At 35.0% G+C, this 19,802-nt stretch overlaps 1 protein-coding gene across 1 annotated transcript in view; it reads left to right on the top strand.

Moving 5' to 3' along the window:
- Col24a1 (collagen type XXIV alpha 1 chain) overlaps positions 1-19,802 on the top strand; it is a 403,759-nt gene that overhangs the window by 59,007 nt on the left and 324,950 nt on the right. Inside the window, exons 9-12 of the mRNA XM_023699052.1 lie at positions 3,276-3,329; positions 4,502-4,546; positions 12,258-12,311; positions 15,152-15,196. Coding sequence (XP_023554820.1) covers positions 3,276-3,329; positions 4,502-4,546; positions 12,258-12,311; positions 15,152-15,196 — 198 coding nt within the window. The remainder of the gene's footprint in view (positions 1-3,275; positions 3,330-4,501; positions 4,547-12,257; positions 12,312-15,151; positions 15,197-19,802) is intronic.

Below are 19,802 nucleotides of genomic sequence, written 5' to 3' on the forward strand. Positions count from 1 at the left end.
CTGCTATGTGCTGCTCTGCGTTGGACCCAGCTGAGTATGGACTGAAACCTCCAGTAACTGTGAGCTAAATAAACCTTTCCTTCCTTCATTTTGAGTGTCGGGTATTTGTCCCAGCAACGAGAGAAGAGTAACTAAGACAATCATGTTATTGATTATCTTTCATAATGAGATAGAGTCATATCTTTTCTTTTCAGTACAGGATATTTTAAGCCAGTATGAATAAAACAGACAAATAGGAATGTAGAACTAATTTGGTATATGTTATTATTAAAGATTTTACAAAGAGCCTCTTGGGGCCTGAAAGGCAACTTTAGGAGGTGATAGTTGGTTCCTAAAGGAATAATACAAGTGAAGAAACAAAGCCAATGTTCTTTTTCACTCACACTAAGTGTGAAAATACACTGTGGCCATCTCCCAGATGCAATTTTTCACAATTGCTAATTACTAAACGTGGCAAGCGAACCAACATATGTGTAAAGTTCAATATTAATTTCCTGAAGATCAAACAAGGCTAAAAAAAAAAGCATTTGAAGATTCATGAGGGAAAAATATGAGAAGAACAGCAGAAATTAGTCCTTAAGAAGGAAAAAAAGATTCCTAGAATACTTCCTTGGCAGAAATGTGTGGATTCCAAGAAAAGAAACTGGATAATTCGCAAGTCAGTGAATCACTGGCCTGTGTCTGTACTGACCCGTTCTCTCACAGTTTCTCTGTTACCCTGCCTCATTAGTGTGCATCTTATTACTCTAGGACTAGGTTACTTTTTACAAGAGTTTTAAATTTGGTTTTAAGCATTGCAAACTAGATTTTGGGATTAATGCTTGCTTTCTATTCTGTTTCTAAAAAGGAAGAGTCAAAAATTGTATTTACCTAGAAGAATAAAAATAATTTTGCACTTTTACTATGAAAACACTGTGGACATTCTAAGGAGCATAACTGGTGCACTACAAGGCATTCACTTTTGGAAAATAAATTTTAAAATAGACCATCAAACATTTGGAAAGACATTGATGTCATCAGTGTAAGTTCTAGTAATAAAAACAGTTTAAGCCTTTCTTATTGGCCGGACTATGTTACTGCTAAATATAACTTTCAGTACTATAGTTATTTATTCACTATTTTATATATTTTAACTAATAATATTCAGCAACAGTTAGCATATGTTAGTTACCTTTACTTTTTAAAATATTCTTACATAATTGTTCTACTTTCTTCACCCAATAAATTTATTATTATTCTATTCTATTAATGAGAATAATTGAGGTACATAGAGAAAAGACCCCTAGGAGGAGTCTTGAAAATCTGAATGGAATATGACCAACTCAGCATGGAGAGTTCGATGCTTAGAGTGAGAAATGAAATGGGGACATTCTTGCTAATTTCCTGATCTTAATTTACTAAGAGGCTAGACATGCAATTGTATCTTTGTTCTTTCATTCAATTTAGAGTTGAATGAGCAAGCAAACTTAATTTTTAATATTTTCAAGTGTAAAGTGAACTGAGTCATGGTGTTTTGAGTTTTATTTGAGTTTCTGTGGTAGTTGAAGTGATTTTGGTGTGTGGATGGCTTGTAATATAGTTAGGTCACACAGAGACTGCAGAATACTTACACGTTCACTCTGTTTAATACTATTCTAGTACAGCAGAACTTTTATATTTTTCTTTACATAGCTGGAATGTGGTAGATCTTTACAGGTGAAAGCCCATTGCTTTGATTGATTGATTGACTGATTGATTGATTGATTTTGGCAGAACTGGGGATTGAACTCAGGACTTTGCACTTGCCAGGCAAGCGCTCATTCTACTGAGCTATCTCCCTGGCCCCTGAAAGCTCATTTGAAATATGACAGTGTTTATGCCCCCTAACAGATTTGCTTTTCTTTGCGGTCTGTTAACATAATTTGGCTAGGAAAAGAATAGCATGAGACAGTGGTTGGCATTAGCCAGACAGATAGTGACCTATAGAATAAAAATGGCCTCTGAAATTTGTTACGCTCTTTTCTATTGGCACAGGCAATTAGAAGATTTTGTGATTTCTAGATTTAAACTGCAGATAACACTTCCATCAGCATCAGAGCAGGGCGACAAAGATTAGTTTCTTTGACAAATTATAGGTGGAAAATTAATTTTACATAATAAATATGGAATTAGAAAACTTGTGATTGCTACCACTTGAAGTTAAATAAAGGTAGCTTAACACATATTCTCCCAGAGTTTCTTTGTGAGAATTATGTAATAGACCTAAAGTCTAAATATATTAACAAATGAATAATGTATCAATGAAAGAAAATAGAAAATGTTTTAATCTTAATTTTCCATCCAGCTGTATAGCACAGCTTTCCTTAAACAAATCTTGCTTTAAATCAAGAGTACAAAGTAGTCAATCCCAAATGAATTTACTGTCTGTCTAAATCAATTTGGATTTCTATAGCAAAATGCCATAGATGAATGGCAAGAGAAATTTATTCCTCAGTATTCTGGAGGCTGAGAAGTCTCAGATCAGTGTACAACGTGGTCAAGTTCTGATGAAGACTTCTTGGTTATAAACTGCTAACTTCTTGTATTCTCCTATGGTGGAAAGAAAGCTAGCTAGCTTCCTGGTCTTATAAGTGCAATAATTCCATTCAGAAAGGTTCCACCCACATGATCTAAGTTGCATCCCAAATTCTCCACCTTCTGATGTCTTTAGACATGACCACAGGACTAGGATTTCAATATGTGTACTTGGGGGACCACACAAATATTCAGTTCTTGCCATTACCCACATTTATGATATGGAATTCATATCTATGTCATGGTAGGTATTTATTAATATTCATTTACTTAATTGGATTTGATATAAGATTACATTCATCTTAGACACAAAGAAATGATCTTGAAATTTACTTGGGGGTCATGTTAAAGGTTACTACAGGATGATTGAGCCTATAATAAATTCAAAAGAAATAGTAGGTGTTAAGAAATATATACGCTCTTTCTTGGTAACAAGAGTTCTTTAGTCATATAACACTGGATTTTTGCATCCTACACTTGCCATTATTAATGATGACTGTTTCATGTAGTGCCCTAATAGAATGGCTTTCTAATGTTTTGTTTTTATTTTTGTTTTTAAGCAATTTTGGCTCATTTGCCTTCAACTAGTGATTTCGGTCAAATAAGCAACTTGCAGGACTTTAATTTTATGGGGGAAAATTCTTTTCAAAATTGGAAAATTGTTGCTTTGGGTTTTCTTTAGTTTTGATATATTGCTTTATCCATTTTCTTTTTCATTTCAGGGCATTCCGGGATTCGCCGGTAGTATGGGCTCACCTGGTTATCCTGGCAGGCAGGTGCAGTAACTGTATTCACACTTACTTTACATTCCTCTTTGTTAACTATGTTCTCAATAATTTCAAAATAAAAGCTGTAAAATTCCTTTAAAATGTTTACTGAATGAAGTCTTGTATGAAAACAGGAGTGGGACTTTTAAACATGTTTGATGTGACACGCGGTATGACTGTCAACATTAAAATACCCAACAGTCTAATAAGATCTTAGAACAGCGCAGTGCTAATTTTAAAATACTGCCGTTGACTGAAATAATAGTAGGAGTTGAGACTCTGTAATAAGCATTATTGTAAAATAAGTCATAAAAAGCATGGAAATAGTTGGCGGTGCCACACACACTACTTCCAAATGCTTTTACCTGAACCAAATTCCGTTCTTTCTATACTATTTTGAAAGTTTACTCTTATCATTTCAGAACTTTCCTCCTCTAATTTCTAATTTTCTTCCCTTTATGTAGAATAACAGTAGAGTGCTTTCCTTATTAGAACCTCATAAATTATTTCTGAAATTGTAATAATATGTTTTCTATCCTCAAGAATGAGGAGAATATACAAGGCAAAAAAGAAATGATCTCTTGTTGATAAAACTCCATTTTCTGGGCCTTTAAAAATATTTGGAGGTATTGTGTTTATACTCTCCTCAATGAATGATACACGTATTATCTGAAAAACAGTATATGAATACTTAGGCATATGGACATTGATTAAAAGTTTCAAAAGTATTCGTATTGTTTAAAAAATTATGGGACTATAGTTTAGAATTACCTAGTTAGACCTATTCTAAAACAACACAGATGGTTTTCTTTTTCTTTTTTCTTTTTTTTTTTTTTTGCAGAAGTGGGGATTGAACTAGGAAGTACTTATTCTACTTAGCCAATTCCCCAGCCCCAAACACAGATAGTTTTCTAATAAGAAATATTTCCATGAAAAAATTGCTTTATTAGCAATAATGTCTTAATGTACTATATTTACATAAGTAAAGTATGTTTGTAATTGAAATATACCCAAGGTTTCCTTGGTTCTGAAGTCCTAAAATACCTTGAACATTTGTAATCTTTATTAGGTATAGTGAGCTGAATTTTACAGTTTTAAACATAATACTCTATACTTAATAAATTATAAACAATACTTTCAAAAGCCTTGCAGTGTGATAACATTGTCTTTTGTTCCTCTAGGGCTTAGCTGGGCCAGAAGGTAGTCCAGGTCCTAAAGGTGTACGAGTAAGTAAAACATTTTCGTAATTTAGTTAACCATACCTGCATAAATGTAGAAGAAACTATGCAAAATATTTATTATTTTTATAATTTGGGGGGAACTTTGAGTTTAATACAAGTTTAGTCTGAAAAGAATACATTTGTTATTTTCACTTTTATGACCACAGAAATTAGTCTCATAGTGGTAGATTTGTTTGTTTTGTTTTTGCGGTACCAGGGCTTGAACTCAGGACCTTGCATTTGCAAGGCAGGCACTTACACTGCTGAGTTATATCCCTGGCCCTAGTGGTAGATTTTGCATCATTATTTTCTGTTAGTTTCCAATTGTTAGTGGGTCTGACATGTCAGAATTTACTTTTTAAACAAATGTGGTACTGCTTATATACAACTGTACATAAAGCTAGGAATTCTTGATAGAAAAAGAGTGAAGAGGTTAAAAAAAATCATAGTTGTTCAAGGCTGGGATAATTTAATGATGGAAAAATCATCAGTAATAAGGAAACATCAAAGAATTAAATAATCTAACCATAACAAAAACATCCTATTCCACTTCTAAACCTTTGAAAGAAATGTTAGCCAACTTTTATCATTGAAAGGGGTTGTAAAAATTACTGAGACACATGGAGTGTCCTACAAATTAAAATAAAAACTTGCTCTAGGAAAATCTAGTAAAACTAGACTAAAATTTTTGTTTCTTAAAATTCTCTATTTCTCATAGTCAGTTATTTTCCTTATCTATATGTGTGCCTTTTGTTGTCAAAAATACTTTAAAGGTTTTTTTTTTTAATGCATTTGTACAGAGTTTCACTAGCAGATTGGACTTGTAGTGATCCTCCTGTCTCAGCCTCCCCAACACTGGGATTACAGGTGTGCACCACCACTCCCAGTTTTGGTAGTGGGCTTAGCATACCCAGGGCAGGCTGGTGCAGCTTGTGGTACAAGGGATCTAACCCAGGTCCCTGGGCTTGCTAGCCAGGTGCTTAGACTGCTGAGCCCTGGCCCTCAAAAATAATTTTTAAAAATTAGTAAAACATAAAAGATTTAAATAGCATGCACAATAATGTTTCAAATTTTTTTAAATTCCTAAATATATTCAGTGCCTTCATATGTAGTTTCTCCTTTCTGTTGCCATCAACCGTGTGAAGTAGAACAGGTCCCATTTTGCAGAGGAGAAAACAGCAAGTTAAAGGAAGTTAGCTGTGGCAATCATTTCTGGTTAGAACCAGAACCAAGCTAGCTTAGCGCTCCAATCTTTCCACTCTGCTGTGGTGTCACGCATTTTCTGTTTCTTAGAAATCACGCTGAAATCTTACATCTACTTAGATTTTGGGGAGCAAGAAGAAATTAGTGGTCAAGAATATAGGCTGTAAAGTTACATAGACTGCTATCTTTTAAATATCCCTTCATTTTCTAGCTTTATGACTTTAGATAATCATTTATCCCAGTGCTTCATTTTTCTAATAAAAAGCTAATAATTAAACTTATCATTCAGGTATTATGAGGATTAAATGAGACTTGTATTCTTAATTAAACATAATGCATGAAATGTGGCATGTTCTTAATACCCAGATTCTATAATTCTGTATTATTTAATTTGAGCTTCTTTGCACATAAAATAACTTTAAGATATGTGTGTAAGATATACTTGGCGCTATCATGGCTAGCTTATTCTCATTGTATTTTCTCATCTTGCTTCAATGAGTCATATAATTTTCTAAGTTTTTTTGATTCTATTTTTGTAGAGGGCCCTTTCTTTTCTTTCTTTCTTTCTTTTTTTTATTTTTTTATTTTTTTAATTTTATTTATTTATTTATTTATTTATTTATTTTTTGCAGAAGCAGGGATTGAACTCAGGCCCTTGCTCTTAGCAGGGAAACGCTTATCCTACTGAGCCATCTCCCCGGCCCTATTTTTGTATTTTATTATATACATTTTTCCTGTTGTTTTATCACTTGTGTACAAAATTTGAGCTATACAGCCTTTTTTTTTTTAATTTTAGGAAAGGATCTACAGGGTGTTCAGGGTCTCACTACTAGATCAGATTCATAGTGATTCTCCTGTTTACAGCCTCCCAAGAGGTGGGACTACAGGTGCCCACCACCATGACCGGTCTCAATTACCGTCTCAGCATGCCCCGGGGCAAGGCTGGCACAGCACGCCTGGGAATTGAACTCTTGGGTCTGCTTGCAAGTGCCTTAATCCACTGAGCTATTGGGCCAGCCCTGAGCTGGCCTTTAATACTGTACTTTCAGGTGTTAGCAACCATATTCATGGAAATATTTTTTAAAAATCATAGGAGTAGTTTTTTAAGTCTATAAATCATTTAAGAGACTATTACAAAATAACAAAAGCTAATTATCAATTATATAGAAATTTATGTATTAGAAACACAATTCTACTTTTATATATCTTTTTTTATTTTGAAGCTTTTCCCTTGGGATTCTGAGTGGCATTTAGAGCACATTTCACATTCACAAGGGGTCTCAAATGTGACATTTGACACTGACTTCAAATCTGGTTTAAAAAGCAATAATTGCATTAACATATTCACTAAATTATAAAACTTTTATATTTAAGTTGTGTCCTGTTGCTGCATAGTATGGCATTATGCACAATATGTGAATATTGTTACGAATCATCTGATAAATTATCTTTTGACTGGTAGTTATTTGATTGCATTTGTGGTATGAAGAGAATTACTGTGCTAAATATAAACATTGAGACCATAATTTTTTAATCCTCCTCCGGCATTTCTTGGGGAAATCATGTGTCAAGTACCTCAACCAGGAGACTCGTGCAAGGCCGCTCATCGCTATCCTAGTATGCCGGCTAGTAACACAGAGCTAACCAAGAACCCTTTAGGAAACACCTACTTCTCACATAAACTTGTTCCCTTTAAAATATTTAGTTATAAAATATTTCACTTAACCCTGTATAGCTGTGCTGGGTAGAGGTAGGACTTTCTGTTCTTGTGTCCTCAGCTGCCTATTTAATTCACTGATAAGAGTGCATCTGTTTCTTTGATTTATAACCCAAATAAAAGCTACATTAAACAAAAGTTAGCTACTTTTACATTTGAAATGAACTGAAAACTATGCTTATGAAAATGCACACGCCTTGTTTTAGTACTCCAAATTGCTTTGCTTATTAAAAATCCTTTTGAATTCTTCTCAGTCAAAATATTATCTGTTCTCCAGCTGCTTGGTTTTCAAGTAGGCAAATTATAAACATTTCATTTTACTGAAACTAAATAGAAACTAAGTCTCTCTGTTTCTCTTTTAATTTTGGCTTCTTCAACCAGTCTGTATAATATAAGCTGTTTTTGTTTATCGAAGAAAACCGTTGCACGAAGGCTGGCAAGATAGCTCAGCAGACTAAAGCGCCTGCTGAGGCACATGCAGGGACTGGGGTTCAATCCCTGGCATGCCCTGCTATCCGTGCACCCGGGCACACTGAGGGGGTGACTGAGACTGGGCGTGGTGGTATGCACCTGTAATCCTAGTGCTTGGGAGGCTGAAAACAGGAGGATCACTACAAGTCCGATCTGTGTAGTGAGACCCTGTAGACCCCATACCAAATACATTAAAAAAGAAAGAAAGAAAGAAAGAAAGAAAGAAAGCAAGAAGGAAAGAAAGAAAGAAAGAAAGAAAGAAAGAAAGAAAGAAAGAAAGAAAGAAAGAAAGAAAGAAAGAAAGAAAGAAAAGAAAGCAAGCTGTTCCTCTTTCTATGACGACACTTACTAGCATTCATCATCAGGAATTAAATCCCAAGGACTGGCCAAATAGCTCAGCAGATTAAAGTGTGTGCAAGTAGGCACGGGGCAGGAGGTTTGATCCCCGGGCCTGCCATGCCCATCCTACCCCCAGGGTGCCCTGAGACAGCGATTGAGACTGGGCATGGTGATGCGCGCCTATAATCCCAGCCCAGCTCTTGGGAGGCTGTAAACAGGCAGATCACTATGAGTCCGATCTAGTAGTGAGACCCTGAACACCCTGTAGACCCTTCCCTAAAATACAAAAAAAGGGGAAAAAAGGAATTAAATCCCAACTAAAGCTCTTACTCCAAGCTATTTAGAATTTGCAAGACATTTACCTTTCTCTCTCTCTCTCTCTCTCTCTCTCTCTCTCTCTCTCTCTCTGTGTGTGTATTACAATGTATGTGTTCAATCAGGGACTTAAGTACATTCACATTTTTGTGCAATGATCACCACCATTTTTTTTGGTACCTGGGATTGAACTTGGGACCATGCTCTTGCCAGCCAGTTGTTTATGCCATTAAGCTATCTCCCCATCTTTTTTATCTTCCAAATCTGTACCTATTATACAACTCCCCTCACCCCAATCCCAATCCTAAGAACTTGCCATTCTGCTTTTTGTCTGTATAAATTTGACTACTCAAAGTTCCTGACATAAGTGAAAATGTATTTGTCCTTTTGACTGGGTTATTTACTTTAGCATAATTGTTATCAAGATTTACCTATGTTGTGAAGTGTGGAAGAACTTTTTTCCTAAGAGTGAGCAGTGTTTCATTGCGTGTACTGCATTCATCTGCTCATCTACATGAGCACATTGGTGGCTTCCAGTTTTGCCTACTGTACACAATGCTAGGTTTGAAAATGATATTTATCTTTTAATGCCAGAGTTATTAGTGTTTGCTAACATAAAGGTATGTATTCACTCTGAAAATTCACTAATTCAAAATAAGCAGGCCCACTTTAGAACTTGGTTAAAATGGCCTGCTCTATCTCTGCTTCTGCTTCAAAGTCTTTTATGCCTTTTCTTTTTTCTATATTTCAGAATCATTCTCCCTCATCCTTATTTCAACTTCCATCTGATCAACGATATTTTTAAAATGTATTTAGTGCAGTGTCTACAGGGTCTCACTACACGGATTGGACTTGTAGTGATACTCCCATTTTCAGACTCCTAAGTACTGGAATTACTGGCGCGCCACCATGCTAAGTCTCAGTCTGTCTCAGCAGACCCCAAGGGCAGCGCCAATATGGCTTGTAGTGCCCAGGATCGAACTATGCGCTCTGCCTAAGCAGGCACTTTATTTTGCTGAGTTATCTGTCCAGCCCTGATCAGTGATTGTTTCTCTCTTTGCTTTTTATTCAGAGATATTATTTGCCTAGGGCTGGCCAAACAGCTCAGCAGATTAAAGCACCTGCAAGCAGGCACAGGGGCCAGGGATTCAATCCCTAGCCCATGTCAGCCCCGCCCCCAGGGCGCACTGAGACAACAATTGAGACTGAGCATGGTGGTGCACGCCTGTAATCCCAGCTCTTGGGAGGCTGTAAACAGGTGGGTCACTATGAGTCCAATCTAGTAGTGAGACCCTGAACACCCTGTAGACCCTTCCCTAAAAATATATGAGAGAGAGAGAGAGAGAGAGAGAGAGAGAGAGAGAGAGAGAGAGAGAGAGAGAGATTATTTGCCTTGGAGACTTCAGACATATCTGTCCTTCCACTCTTTTATCTTTCAAAGGGCTATTTCTATGAGTCCAGTAGAAATATCACCAATTCTGTACTGAGATTTGTATTTGTATTTCTACATTTGTATTTCCTAGCATGACCACACACAAAATGACAAACAAAACTTACTCTCCACCAGTCTGGCTATCCTATTTTGATTCCATATTTCTATCAGTACATACCATTTTCCTGTCAACCCAGCCATAAACTTTAGTCATCTTTGTTTTGATATTTATAAACTGACACAGAAAAATGTTGATTCCAAATTAATTTTATGAACTGAAAATTTGGTTATATCCAAAGTCAGCCTAATTTCTTTAGGAACCCCCATATAAATTCTAGACTTTCTATCATAATATGTCGACCCATTCTGATATGGCACCTGCCATTTCTCCCAATGACCATACAGAGATAATTGCAAGTTTCTCTATGCACCAAGTTATTTTATTCCTATTAATTGATTGATCAGACATCGTTGGTCTTGCCTTTCTTTCCCTTCATAACTCAGCTCCTCATTAACAAAACTTCAGTCTTTCCTCTGAGCAAAATTATTTATTCTGTTTCCAAATCTCACTGTCTTGAACTTACCATATCACTAACTATATAATTATGTCACAAGCATCAAATGATTTTACAATTGCTCATTTGTATGACCGACCCTCTTTTCTAAGAAGTTGCATTCCTTGAGGGCAATGGTTTTCTCATCCATCAATATAATCCCAGTACCTGATGCCCAGGGGATACTACAACATAGAATTGATACTACTGTTGAATTAATGATCCTGTCTCATATTCCTTCAAACTTAGACCATTGTAAGAGCAAGACCCTTCTAACAGGTTTACCTACATCTCCTGTTTTTCATGTATCCTAGATCCTATGAACAGATTAATATTTGAAAAGTGTGATAAGAAAATACAGTCAATGTTTCCCTTTAAAAATTTTATTTCAGTGAAAGACAGATTACCATTAACCATCCTCAAAATATCCTTGCTCATTTCGAGCATACCCCATCATTCTTGCCACTTTCTGAAGAAATTCTGAAAGTCCTCTTTTCTGTCTTTATTTGCACAATGTGTGGATGCTTTTATTCAGAATGTTTGCCTTTTTGACTCTGGGGAAAAGCCAGAAATCACACAGCGCCAGGTCCAGTAAATGAGATGGGTGGAGGACACGCGGTAATATTTCTATGGGCCTGCCTTTCTGTTGGGTGGCAGTCAGCAGCAGCTTCGCCATATTTTTATCATACATTGTAAAGACACCCACAACTGTTTCAGAAGTTGGCAAGAATAATAGGGTAAGTATGTTCAAAATGAGGGGAAATATTTTTGAGAGGCATTAATGGCAGTGCATCATTTGCTGTAATAATATTATCCATTTTAAGTATTTATTATACACTTTGATCACACTGTATACATCTTGATATCGGAGCATGGTGCTACTGTCAGAAAGCCAACAGATTCCATGTATCTAAAATATAAAGACTCAAATTCTTAGCCTGAAATGTAAAAGTCTTTTTATCTCTGGCCCACAACTTACTATATCCTTATCTATAAAATTGATAAACTACATTATTTGCTACAGGTAAGCTATAACTAAAATATATTAGGATCCAATAAGTACCTTGGTTTGATACTTAATTGTATCCCTTGTTTCTCAGACCAGATTGAAATCTTCCTGAGGGCAAGACAGGTGTTTGGTTTTCCCAAGCACTCCCTGTCTGTTACCATTTAGAAAAACTCTACGTTGTCTCTTACTCTGCCTGAAGTGATAGCCCTCCCCTAAAACCTTCCTCAACTGCCTTGATTTCCTACCATACTGAATGAATCTTTTCTTCCTCTGTAATTATTGTCTTTTGATATCTCACTTTTGCCTTACATTTTAGTTAATTCCATACATGCATTTTTGCATATGATAAAATTGAAAGAAGGAAAAGGAGTGGTCTTACTGAATTTTATCAGCTGCCCCATCTTAAATTATATTTCATGCTTTTTCCTTAAAATGAAAAGATTGATCTGGGGATATAATTCAGCAGCATGCCTGGCTAGCATGAGGTCCTGAGTTCAATTCCTGGTACCAAAAAAAATAAAAATAATAATAAGGTACAGAGAAATTATACATCATAATTTCATCTTATTATAAATAAATCTTAATATTTAGAATTATTTATGAATATTTAGAATGTCATGTGACTATTATTTAAATATTCAAATGAAATAATATAAAGATTATTTTCTTGATTTGAGGGGTTCATTGGCTCTCCTGGAGAAGCAGGACAATTGGGACCTGAAGGAGAAAGAGTAAGTGAATGTCCTTCAAACATACTTCTAAAGTGTTTTATTTATGATACATGAGCCGCAGCCATAATCTCAAATATCAGGGATATACTTTTACTGAGTGAAGAAACCAGGTTTAAGAAAAATCACTCACCAGAAATATAAGTAGCCTTAATCTTACTGAATTTTGTTTAAAAAGTAGTGATATGAATTTATGTGTTAGATATTTTAAGTTGAGTTAAAAAGTCATACTGAAATATTAAAATGTCTATGAAAATTTTATTTTGTAATTTCTTGATCTTTAATTTGAATATAAATTATAGATCATGTATTTTACATTAAAGAAATTGGAAATTGCAAGGGCTACCCTTTTTGTTTAACCATGGCACATACCTGCTCATAAATGTGGAAACTAAAGATACAATCTTTGCAAATACTTTCTTATATTTAAAAAGTCTAAGCAAGCTATTGAGTTCTGATGTTGCAGCTTCCTATCTAGTTTTCAGTTATGTGCAGTTCAATGATTTCTATTTTTACTCCTTTATTTATATTCAATAAATATGAGATAGAAAAATAGCATCCGTCTGTTGTCACAGTGTGAAATTAGAATTGTATTCATAGGTTAGACTTTTGTGACATTATGATAACATAGTTCAAGCCAAAATTTCTCATATACAGAAAGTGAATTTAGTAAATGAAAGTGAACCAGATTATTCTTTGCTAATTATACTTTTCAAATATATAAGTTATTGACTGAGTAAGTATTTTCTTATGCGTCCTTGTGCATGCCCTCACAGAGATATTCAGAATTTAAATGTGCTGTAATGCTGATCAAAATGCCCAATCTTTGGTGATATGAGGTAAAGATTTTCCTTGGTGAATAAAACAGTTTATTTCTTTCAGTAACAAATACTCTCTTTGGCATAATGCCACTAGCGAGTTACTTAACTTCATATGATATAGCAGATTAACAGATGATCTATCCTGTCATGCAAAGAATTAAATTGCTGCTTCTTGCCCCAAAGAAGCGCGCTTACTTTACATTCATGATTATTCTTCTGCTCATGAAACAATTCCTTGTATCCTTTTGATCTGAGTTTATTTCTAATCAATACTTTAATAAATAAGCCAAAATTGTATATACTTGCAAAAGTGTCGTCTTGGATTGGGGCATAGAAGCTCCGGTGTTCACACTGGCCGCCTTAAGAATAGTGTTGTAATCACATTTCATAGTTTTGACCAGTTTGTATGAAAATGACCCATTTAAATATATAAGAAAATTCCATGATATTGTACATATCACATACTATTATTGGCCACGAATGAATGAACTACTTGGGGGTTGTTACGTTATACAACATGCAAGTACAGAAAAGAAAAAAATTCCTGTAAACAGAAAAACATCCATTATATCAGTATTGTGCATGACATACATATGTGTACATATATGTGTGCATAAATTCATATGCATATATATTCATGAGCATTAATAATATGTATATATTATATACACATATGTTAAAAATCTTACATAACTTTGTCTATATAACTTTTAGGTTTCTTGCCATGATTTAGGAAAATTTCTAACTTTGAGAAAATAAGTATTTTATTAAAGGCTGGTTTGTTATGTAGTGATGTAATGATGCATAAAGTCGCAATGAAATGAATCTTTCTGTCCACAATGAGCTCTTTTGATAAGAAAGACATGAATATTTCTCAAATAATTGATGTTAAACTGAATGGATTATTTTAACCAATGATATCTTCTTCAATATCTAATTTTTAGCTCAGTCTGTCTGAACATTGTTCTGGTAGTTTTTCTTTTTCCATTACTTTTTTCTCTGATGTGGAGTCTATATTACCCAGGCTGGCTTTGAACACAGGGATTCAAGAAGCCTTTCAACCTCAGCCTCTATCTGGGACTCCAGGTGTGCACCAGCATGCCCAGCTCTGATAGATCTCTTAGTCTCTGAAGTATATGAGTAACTATAAATCTTGAAGTGATTATATAAAGTAGTATTCTTTAAGGAATTCTAGATTACTCTAGTGTATAAAGTACTGGCTTTTAACTAGGTAAATTTAAATAAAAATGCTTGTAATAGTTTACGGTATATACAAGAAACTGTATAAATACTTTCTATAAATAAACTCCTTCAGAATGCCTCCAAAATGAGATAGGCTGTTATTCTCATTATGCATGAAAAAAATGAGAAAAATGTAGAGAACTAGTATAAACCATAAGCAGATTATAGGAGAGAGCCAGGTTTAGGACACAGGTATTCTGGCTCACAAGCCTGGATGTTTAAGTACTATGCCCTTACAGCGCTTACATGAGCAGATAGATTAGGTGAGATATAGGTGCAAGATAATATTGAATTAGTGCCATCCTTCTCTCTGCCTTGCATTGCCTAGTGTTAGATTTACCCCATAATTGGTTTCCTATAGAACTGCAAGATTGCCAGTAAAAGGCTGCATTAACTTTGTTTACATCCAGACAGAAAGAAAGGCATCCGCTTTTAGGAATGAAAGTGTGACCTTGTTTGTTTGTGCCACCACTGTTAATGTGGTTACTTCTGGACAGATAACTACCACCCGGGAGATGTCAGGATCTCATTTGGAAATATAGATGGGGTGGATTTTTGAGTAAAGTTAGGGATCTGTTTGGGAGAAGGAAAGGGTAAGTAAGTGATTCTGGTAAGTGAGTATACTGAAGCTTTACAAAATATCACGGTAGTTTGTAGGCAAGTTATTTCTGCTTTTGGCATATTTTATTAAGTTGAAAAGAAATGATTTATAGTATCTAACTCAACAAATTCAAATATATTCGTTCAACAAATATTTACTTGTGACTTTTTATATTCCAGGGTATTCCTGGGATCCGTGGAAAGAAGGGTATTAAGGGAAGACAGGTAATGTGATTCTTCTTTCGGAAGGTTCAGTGGAGAGTAATATAATCTAATTTTGTGTTTCTATCTCAATTATTAAATATGTACATATTTTTGTTGTTATCCATAATCCATTCCATTCAACAGATTTTAATTCATAAAGGAAAATTTAGATTTGCAAATCTCTAAATTTAATACTTCTAATCCATTTGTCAAACTCAAAATGAGAAGAAACCTTATTCTCATGGAAAGAAATAAAATTTCACAGAAAATATCCGAGTCAATTAAAACACTAACAGTAAATCAACCTGTTCTTACATGATCTGATACCCTAGAGTTTTGACCTTATGTTCTAGAGGTTTTCAAAATGCTTTCTCCAGCACTCTGTATTTTCAGATTTTAAAAATTAAAAAATGAATTTTATTAAAAACTTTAACAAATCTAGAGACATGAAGAAATTCTGAGATCACATTCTGTTATTTAACAAATGAGAAATTGTGGTCCAGAATATATTGTTAGGTTATTTTAGCCAAGACAGTGTAGCTCACTAGCCACCTGCTTTCCACTTGTTCTTTTTATTACTACTTAAGACAGTTTTGCATTAAGACATTATGGCTATACTATATTCTATAATCTATGAGGAGAAAAATTGTGGTTTCCTAATAATTTTTTCTAAAATTTTGTTATACATTAATAAAATCTTAATATCAATGGAAAGGGCCAGGGAGATGGCTCAGTGGAATAAGCGCTTCCCTGGCAAGCGCAAGGGCCTGAGTTCAATCCCCAGTTCCACAAAAAAAAAAAAAAAAATCAATGGAAAAAGGGATAACACTGGTTTTCAAAAATAATTTTCTAAGGATCTAAATCTATTACAAATGTATATATTTTAATACAATAATACACCACAAATTTTGCAGTGTCAAAAACAGAAAAATGATAGGGTCCAGTAGTCATTTCATTCACTATTTTCCACAGCTTTCCTGAACTTCCCTTTTGAATTGACTAGGACCCTCAAGGATAATTTTGTAATTTCCTGCTGACTTAAAAGCCAGAAGTTAGCTAAAACTTATTATCCGTCTGTAATATTCAAATCATTCTAAAATAATTTATCTTTTGAGCTTTTTAATATTTCTTGATGATAGATTACAGAATGTATTAATGCCACTAATACAAAGATGAGAAAAATGAGTTTCACAGAACATTAAAGATTTAATACTGGGCTGGGGAGATAGTTCAGTGGTCTAAGCGCCTGCGTGGCAAGCACAAGGACCCTGGTTCAATCCCCTGTTCCACATGTCATACTAGCCCCAGAACCTTGGGTACGCCATGCTGGCCCTGAAACTGGGTGTAGTGGTGCACACCTGTGATCCCCCAGTGCTGGGGACACTGAGACAGGAGGATCACTAAGAGTCTGAACTGTGTAGTGAGACCCTGTATTCAATAAATAAATTAATTAAAAATAAAAGAGTTACTACCTGATCTTTGAAAAAGGGGCCAGAGATCTTCACCTGCTTCAATAGATGATGCTGGAAAAACTGGCTTTCCACATGCTGAAGACTAAAACTACACCTGTGTCACCATGCACTGAACTAAAATCAAAATGGATCAAAACTCTAGATATTAAAACAGAAACTGTAAATCTGGTGGACGTAAGAGTATATGTAGAACTCAAGACTTAATGAACAAAACCCTAATCACATAGAAAATATTACAGAGAATCAACAACTGAGATTTTTGTCTTATTAAAATCTTTCGCACAGCAAAAATAAAATAACAGGGTGAAGAACAACCGGCATGGTAGCGAAAATATTTTGGCAGCTGTTCCTCAAAAAAAAAAAAAAAAAAAAAAAAAAAAAAAAAAAAAAAAAAGGGCTATTATCTAGAATACATACAGAACTCAAAAAAGTAACACCCCACAATATTAAAGACCTAATTCAATCCAATATTAAAAACTGGGGATCTGAAATGAATGCATATTTCTCAAATGAAGAAGTAGAAACAGCAAATAAACATATGAAAAAAATGTTCAACATCACTGGGTATTTAAGAGATGCAAACTAAAACATCAGTGAGACGTAAGATTCCATCTTACTCCAGAAAGAATGGCTGTTAGCAAGAAATCAAATAAAAAATGATGAAAGGGAATAAGGATCCTTCTCTACTGTTGGTGAGAGTGTAGACTGGGGCAAGCACTATAGAAACCATTGTGAAGATTCCTCAGAAAACTAAAACCAGGGGCCAGGGAGATGGCTCAGTGGAACAAGCTCTTCCTTGGCAAGTGAAAGGGTCTGAGTTCAATCCCTAGTTCCAAGAAAGAAAACTAAAACCAGAGGTTCCATTTGACCCAGCTATTCCCCTTCTTGGTATCTTCCTAAAAGCGTTAAAAGCATCATACCACCGTGATATATATACACACCCATGTTTATAACAGCACTTTTTTGTAATATCTAAATCTTGGCTAAATTTTGTTATAGGCCAAATGTCCATATATTTTTGTATGATGTATACTAGTCAGCCACAAAGAAGGATAAACATGAGACATTTCTAGGTAAATGGGTGAATCTTGAGGTCATACCCTTAAGTGGAATAAATCAGACACATGTTTAAATCTCACATTGTTTCTCTGGCATTACAAACCAAAAATGTAAATAAGGACCAAAATATATGATACATATTGTGAAATGAAAGGAATCATTCAAACAGGAAAGGTATCTAGGAGGTGGAGAAGGAAAAATGAAAAAAGGTAAAAGAAAATATTAAGATAAATTTAGAAACAAAGCTTTTGAATATAAGAATGGAAGGGGTGTTGCAGGGAAGGGTAGGGAATGGGGGAAAAATGAATCCAGATATATCACATACAGGTACAAATTCCCTAACATAAAAATGATCATTATGTATAAATAAAATGTAGCAATAACTTAATTATTTCAAAAAGCAGAAAAATCCCACTGGTTCAGAATCACATACTTAAGAGTGATAAGATCACAGATTGAGCACAGTTCCTCTTTTGTAACTCCAGAATCTTTTTCTATATTTGCTAGCTATTTCTATTTGCTCTTTCTGCTCACATTGCACAGGAGAGCCATGCTTTGCTTGTCGTGATATTTGACACAACTGTGATAAGGCAACCTTAAAGGTTCACTTGGGAGATTTTAATGTGTTAAGGTGAACTTACAAGACTGTCAAGAAATACAAAATAGACCAAACACTTTCTGTTCCTGCATTTAGAATCAACTTCATAGCTCACCCTATAACTGAAACTACCTCTGCTATGACCAGTGCTGGATTAAAAAAAAATACCAAGCACTATGCTAAATATTTGGGTGCTATCCTAATTACATCCTGTTATACTTGAATATGTTCTTATGCTTTTGATAATTTAGCCTTCATTCATGTACTCCAGCAGAAATAGCTTGCTGTTCATCATAAGTGAAATTTCTAAGCTTTGTTTAGGCTACCTCCAAATTAGTAGAGCCCTCTAACTTCCTTATTTTGTCCTTCTATTTTGTATCTTCTAAATTTTTCCATCTTTCTCCAATCAAAGTATGTTGTTTTTATTTTATTTTATTTTTGTATTTTAGGGAAGGGTCTACCAGGTGTTCAGGGTCTCACTACTAGATCGGACTTGTAGTGATCCACCTGTTTACAGCCTCCTAAGAGCTGCGATTACAGGCGCATGCCACCACACCCCATCTCAACTGCCATCTCAGTGTACCCTGGGGGTGGGGATGGCACAGCAGCCCTGGGGATTGAAGCCCCGGCTCCTACACCTGCTTTCAGGTGCTTTAATCTGCTAAGCTATTTGACCAGCCCAAAGTATGGTATTTTTTTAAAAAATTCTAAGAAAATGATGTTCTATAATATATGATGTTCCACACTATATAAACTTAAAATGTTTAATTTGCTGTCTTACCAATTATAAATTAATCTAAGTGTACAGAATCTTAAGCTAATTGGCAAATGTGAAATTAGAATGTGCAAACTGAGGAATACCTTTGTTATACAGCACTTGGGTAACTACCAACTGTATTTATTAATTTGCCTGGTCGTGCATAGTAGTAGTGTGTCTTGGCATCACCTACAGTGAATTTCTAGTTTCCCACTCCCTCGTGAATTATAAAGTTTATAGAAAACTTTTGATTTGTTACTGTATAAGATATTATAAAATTATCCAACAAGAGTCTGTTAAATTCAAAGTTCGGGCTGGCCATGGTGGCACACTCCTATAAAACCAGCACTGTGGACGCTGAGGCAGGGTGTGCTGAGTTTTAGTCCAGCCTGTGTTCTATAATAAGTTCAAGTCTACCCTAGAGTGCATAGCAAAACTCTACCTCCAAAACAAAAGCAAAAGAACAAAGCTGAAGAAAACTATGGAAAAATAATGAATGAAATGATAATGGAACCCCTGGATTACATTGCTCTTTACTTTGTAAAATTCGTCAAGTTTTATTGCTTTGAAATCTATGTGTTTGTAATAGGTTTAGATCCATCACAGGACTGAGGAGATAGCTTGGTAGTCTAAGTGCCTGCCTAGCAAGTGCAAGGACCCGGGTTTAATTCCAGGTACTGCATACCATGTGGATCATTACAAATCCGAGCTGTGTAGTGAGACCTTATACCAAATAAATAA

The sequence above is a fragment of the Octodon degus genome, unplaced genomic scaffold, assembly GCF_000260255.1.
Source record: "Octodon degus isolate 3935 unplaced genomic scaffold, OctDeg1.0 scaffold00109, whole genome shotgun sequence".
NCBI lineage: Eukaryota > Metazoa > Chordata > Mammalia > Rodentia > Octodontidae > Octodon > Octodon degus.